Source organism: Nilaparvata lugens, unplaced genomic scaffold, assembly GCF_014356525.2.
Source record: "Nilaparvata lugens isolate BPH unplaced genomic scaffold, ASM1435652v1 scaffold5132, whole genome shotgun sequence".
NCBI classification, from domain to species: Eukaryota; Metazoa; Arthropoda; class Insecta; order Hemiptera; family Delphacidae; genus Nilaparvata; species Nilaparvata lugens.
In genome coordinates, this window is record NW_024091039.1 from 1 (window position 1) to 6,623 (window position 6,623).

At 35.2% G+C, this 6,623-nt stretch overlaps 1 protein-coding gene across 1 annotated transcript; it reads left to right on the forward strand.

The window, feature by feature from the left end:
- Positions 1-828: 828 nt before the first annotated feature.
- LOC120355888 (protein ecdysoneless-like) lies at positions 829-3,271 on the forward strand (the record flags this gene model as incomplete). Its single annotated transcript, XM_039444634.1, has 2 exons — positions 829-987; positions 3,115-3,271. Coding segments are annotated over exons 1-2 (316 nt in total), but the record flags the coding sequence as incomplete, so codon positions are not given.
- Between the last annotated feature and the right edge of the window lie 3,352 nt (positions 3,272-6,623).

The window sequence follows — 6,623 nt, forward strand, 5'->3', positions numbered from 1 at the left end:
ATTTTCTTATATCGACTTTAGTTTTCGAGATCTATTCGATATTTTTGAAATGTAAGAAAATATCTACTGTTATATTTTGTAGCAAATTTCATGTAGAATGTACGATCTTCGAATGTTACACCTTTCTGTATAGGGTGTTTCTAAAATAAACCAACAAACTTTGTGAGTGGTTTCCTAATATTAAAATAAAAAAAATGTTCTTGTTAACATGGGTTCTAAAATGCATTGTCACAAAAATAATAATGACAAATGATTGTACATTTTCTTCAAAAATGAAGTTTATGAATTTGTGGCAGCCTCATGAGATTTACCTGACTGGTTAATTCTCATGGGAAATTAGCTGAAATAACATAAATTAGAAGTATGCAACTACAATGATTGTTGACATAACAGGGAAAAATATTTAAAAAAAACTCAATTACAAATAACAGATTAGCTTTCAGCTGGATTATTAATTACATGCAATGATGTACTCAATGCGACTTGAACAATTTTTCCTGACTTTATACAGTTTTCAATAGAACAGCTGACATAATATCAGCAGCATTTTGAGCGAGTTCTCCAGCCCTGTGGCTCAGTAGCTATTACGTTTTACTGGTAGAATGCTGAGGCTGGTAGCTCAACTTCAGGTTGGTAATTGATAATCCTTGTTGGTTTAGGTGTGTACAGTTTCATTCAATTTATTTTACTCTAAAAAAACATAGTGCATTTTTTCAATTCGAATGGCAAACTATTTGAGCGCTATTCAAATGGTTTGCATAAGCTGATTCTGAATGAATGATTCAAGTTATTCAGAATAAATAAGTTATTCAGAGTGATTCACAATGAATGAGTGATTCTAAGCTAGTTAGTTTGATTGTTGCAGACGGCAAATCTGAAACGCCGATCACTGAATTGAAGCAGTACATGGATCAGATGGACAGAGAGTTGTCCTCCACCACCCTGGGACAGAGCTTCGAGAAGAAAGTGGGCAAGGCCGCCAAAAAGGTAGGTTTTATTCTAACATTTCATAGTTCAGTTTTAAATTAATTATCTTCATTTTGCATTAGATTCTTTATTACAATTACTATAGTGAGTTCCATGTAATATTGGCAGTGGAGAAAGATAAGAGAACAGCGTTGCCGATTCTCTGCCTTGCCACTTATTTCTTCCATAGAAGATAGCTGATACCGGTATGTCTGATTTAATAGATCTTCACCGTGATTCGAAAAGAATACAACTTTGAAAATTTGTATTTAATCAAGGAAACATAATACAAAACTTGGGTTATAAATCAAAATTAAGAGTATTAAAATACGTTTTTCCCCACTAGAAAACAAGTTCACAAATGTTCAATGTGACCCCCTCCAGACACTCGAGTGATATCAATACGATACTCGAACTCGTTCCACACCCTCAGTAGCATATCGGGCGTAACAGTTTGTATAGCTGCTGTAATTTCTTGTTTGAACTCCTCAATGTTAGCTGGTAGAGGCGGCCGATACACCTTATCTTTAACGTATCCCCATAGAAAAAAAACGCAGGGGTTCAGGTCAGGGCTTCTTGGAGGCCAGTGATGAAGTGCTCTGTCTCGAGCTGTTTGGCGGCCGATCCATTGCCTCGGATAGTTTTCATTCAAACAGATGAGTGCCAATGGGGTGGTGCTCCATCCTGCTGGAATATGAATTTACGTGCTTCTTCTTCGAGTTGAGGGAACAGCCAAGTCTCCAACATCTCTAGATAGGTTAGTCCATTGACAGTTGCACCTTCGAAAAAAAAGGACCAAAAACTTTATTGGCTGAAATGGCGCAGAAAACGTTCACCTTAGGTGAATCTCGGTCATGTTCAATTGTTTGCCTTGGATTCTCAGTGTCCCATATACGGACATTGTGGCCATTGACTTTCCCATTTGTGTGAAATGTTGTGAAATGAACAAGTCATCTGTTTCCATTTCACCAAGGACAAACTCACAGAACTCGATTCTTTTAACCTTGTCATCTTCACTAAAGCTAGCTCCGCAGTCCAGGCTGGATGCTTGTCTGAATCGGACTAGGCGCTCAGACAGCAAATAATAGCAGCGTTGGTGGGAATGCGAGCGGCCGCAGTAACATCTTCCACCCAGCAATGGTCGGCGTAGTTCCGACGTATATATATATCGTATATATTCCGACGTATATATCTTTATATACGAATATATATTATATTCGTATATATCATATTCCGACGTATATATCTTTTAACCTTGTCATCTTCACTAAAGCTAGCTCCGCAGTCCAGGCTGGATGCTTGTCTGAATCGGACCAGGCGCTCAGACAGCAAATAATAGCAGCGTTGGTGGGAATGCGAGCGGCCGCAGTAACATCTTCCACCCAGCAATGGTCGGCGTAGTTCCGACGTATATATATATATATAATATATATATATATATATATAATATATATATATATATATATATATATATATATGAGAATAGTTGTTTACTAAGCACTTCCGAAAGCAGAAGTGGAAGGTGATAGCTCTAGCAAATCTGAGGTAATCTAAATATCAGGAAATTGTCCAAGTATTTTTATTTTTTATTCTGATTTGTCCAAATAACCTAAAAGATGATGTTCAATTATGTGGGAGGTTGAGTTTATACTTTTTTATTCTTTCAAATGACAATAAGATGATATTATTATAAATGTTTTAATTATTGAATAATGAACACAAATAACGAAAAGTTTTTTGATCAGCTGTTTTTTGATCACCTTTCTTAGTTTCATGTTAGCGGCTGGAAAGGGTACTCTTTCCGGCCTAGGCCAGAAAGAAACCTGTTCTGACGTCAGACGTCTGCAAACAATGTCTTTCAGATCTACGTAGGGACTGGAAAACAGCTGCTTTCTGTGCAGTGAGGCGAAAAATGCTTTCTGCTGAGCGGTCGCCATTTGGGCATCTACAACAAACACATTGTTTACCGCGCTGCTAGCGGACAAATAAGAAACAAAAAAAACTTTAGAGCTTCCTCGAATCGATGACAGATAGTGCTCCACTCTCCGTTTATTATTTGCAGAGTTATCAATTTTCAAAGTTGTGGTATTCTTTTTGAATCACGGTGTATTTGCTTCATAATTAATTTGTAATTTGTTTTGTTTGTAGGGAATGGAAGACAGTTTCTCGGACATTGAAAGCTTTGAGCCGGTGGACATAGACATGAACGCGCTGAAGAACATCCTTGAGTCATACCAGGCCGAGATGGGCGGTTCTGGCCCCGCCTCCACGCTGCTTGGGCCATGGGAGTCAAGCTCGACAAAAAGTGAACCATGTGATACCGAAAAAGTGGCCAAATTTCTCCTATTTATGCACTGCTGTACTTAATAAGTAATAAGTCATTATTAGTTACTTATTTTACAAAATAAAGACATAGAGAAAATATTGCATAAGACAAGACCCTTTAATATCATTACTTTTCAAGTAACTAATCTTCACCATAGAGAAAATAGTGATATTGTATCATAATCATGTGTGGTGAGTGTGGTGATACTGTATCATTTATGGTGACACTGTATCATTTATGGTGATACTGTATCATTTATGGTAAGAGAGAGAATATATTATCATAAGAAGATAGATATCCTATGGTATAGGGCGTTTATGTTTCAAATTTCACTGTTAACTCAAGCTGATAGTCCACGTAGCTCTTTTTCGTGAAGCTATGTGATGCTGGTAGTCTCTTAAAATGTGCCACACTCTCAACAGTAATAATACACAGTAATAATACACACCAAAACAGTAATAATAGACAGTAGGTAGTCGACAGTAATCGGCTTAAAACTATGTGACGCTGGTAGTCTCTCAAACTGTGCCATTCTTACACTCTCAATCAGCCAAAACAGTAATAATAGACAGTAGGTAGTCGACAGTAATCGGCTTGAAGCTATGTGACGCTGGTAGTCTCTCAAACTGTGCCATTCTTACACTCTCACCAGCCAAAACAGTAATAATAGACAGTAGGTAGTCGACAGTAATCGGCTTAAAGTTATGTGACGCTGGTAGTCTCTCAAACTGTGCCATTCTTACACTCTCAACCGGCCAAAACAGTAATAATAGACAGTAGGTAGTCGACAGTAATCGGCTTGAGTTAACAAAAATCGACTTGAAATTTGGAAGTAGAACGACCTATACCATAGGATATCTTCTTATGATATATACTTTCTCTCTTGTATCATCATAAATGAAACAGTATCACCATAAATTGTTACAGTGTCACCATGAATGATACAGTATCACTACACATGGTATCTTGTTATGCTATCTTTTCCATGGATATCTTCTTATGCTATCTTTTCTCTATGGCAAAGATTAGTTACTCGATAAGTAGTAAAAATCTTGAAGGGTCCGGCAATGAAATATTCCTGATTTTGAAGTTGAGGTTTCAAAATAGAATGAGAAAGATACAGAAAATACCTTAGTTTAACTATTCCAATACACTTCTTAGGATGGCCACTAACGACTGGACAAGTGTGTTGAACATGTGTGTACACACATGCTGTCATACATTGTTGTGTCATCACAACGACAGGCTTTGAACACAATTTTTTGAGGTTAGGTTTTCGTTTCTTCAATTTTTTGAGGTTAGGTTTTCGTTTCTTCAATTTTTTGAGGTTAAATTTTTTTACTATTGCTATTTTTGTATCATTATCATTTCCAATATTCCAGTCGCTTATTTATTGTTATTGGTTGTTGTTATTATATTAGAAGCTGCTGTCAAACAACTACAAGACTTGATTTATTTCGGACTATGTGTAACCTTATCTAAATTTGGGAGAGGAATAGCACAAGGTTACCTTATTTTTTCTCTCCCTATCATTTTTGATGTTGTACTTACTGTATGAATCAATAAAGAAATATCGGGGCACCGAGCTTCACTCGTTATTTTTATTTATTGATAAACAGAACACAATTCTCTAAAATGATCGTGTTCACATTTCACAGCTGGCTATATGTCATCTTATGAATTTCGGGGATGTGATATTTTGATTTTGATTTTTCACATACTCATTCGCTCACTCACTTTTTTACTATCCACAGGTGTTTCAGCCAAGTATGAATTATCCTTTTAATGTCGTTCAACGAGTTTTCCCAGGGATGAGATCTAGTGCAATCGAATTTTCATACCATAAACCTACTACGTTCCAAATTTCGTGAAAATCGTTAGAGCCGTTTTCGAGATCCGATAAACACAAATAACCAGATATATAAATACAGAAATTGCTCGCTTAATATAATATGATAATTGATTATTTTCAACAAGAATGAACAGTTAATATTACACTAATAAACCTGTATCAGTTACCGTCTATAGAAGGCATTGACAAGACAGAGGATCGGCAACGTTGTTCTGCTATCTTTCTCCACTGCCATTGGACCTCACTATAGTAACTGTAGTTCACACCAGAGTTGTCAACTGAGATTTCAACCAATTTTGGAAATTTGTTGACAATTTCTTAAAAAGCACATCATTCCACTTGTTTTTACAGAAAAAAATTACTACTTTTTCTATACAACATTTTGTTGACAACTCTTGTGTAAACGTGGCGTAACAGATATTTTTTAGAAGTAGCAAAATTACATAATATTAAGTGTATATCAATAACGATATGTTTTCCGTATCTTCCATATTTGTTTTGTGACCACATTTTGAAATTAGGAAGCTTTCATTGCCGGAACCTGTATATTTCTGGCATACTAAAACTCAATAATATTCTTGAATTTCTCAAGTTATTGAATAAAAGTCAGTTAGAAGCGTACCTCGCAACTCTTATGTTGCTAGTTGAAAGCACGGTACATAGAATAAGATTTTATTTATATATTTTCATCTAAATACCGTGTTTGAAATAAATTTGAACAACTACTGTTGACATAGCTTTATTAGTCACGCTATTTAGGTGCGTTTCAAACTACCCAATCACAATCTTAGAAGTACAATAGAGCTCTATGAATAAAGTATATTTTGACAATATTCCAATGACAATTAAATGTTACTATTCTATTTGCTGTTCAAGTAAGATATTTTTAAGCATTATGTCTGTAGCTGCTGGTGATCGTAATTGTATTTTAGAATTGAGATGTAATTTTTATGTGTTTTTAATAGAGATCATTATCTTATAAAATTTTCGTGGTTTTCATTTATTTATTCATCTTCCTGTTCCATGATATTATTATTATGTATTGCGGTATTAGGCCTGTTGAAGGCTATCATAAAATTGTGAAGAAAATAATCAAAAATAATAATAATAAATTATTATAATAATAATTCAAAAGAAATTTTCAAGCATTCTTTTTACAACATCGAAGTTTTATTCCTTCCTCATGGATATATTTATCTACTGACTTTGAGTTCCATAAATGCTCTATTTCTACTACCTACATATCTACCTACCCATCTATTTGTGCAGGTACTACGTACTTTTCAGTAAATATTGTTGATTGATCGTATAAATCTCTAGATCGTTGACCGAGCGAAGGTTTTGCATTTCTCTTTATGTTTATATTTTTGTTCCGCATTTACAGCGAAACGCAGCAATAGATTTTCATGAAATTTGACATTTATGTTCCTTTTTGAATTTCGCGTCGACTTATACATACGGTTTTTTGAAATTTTGCAT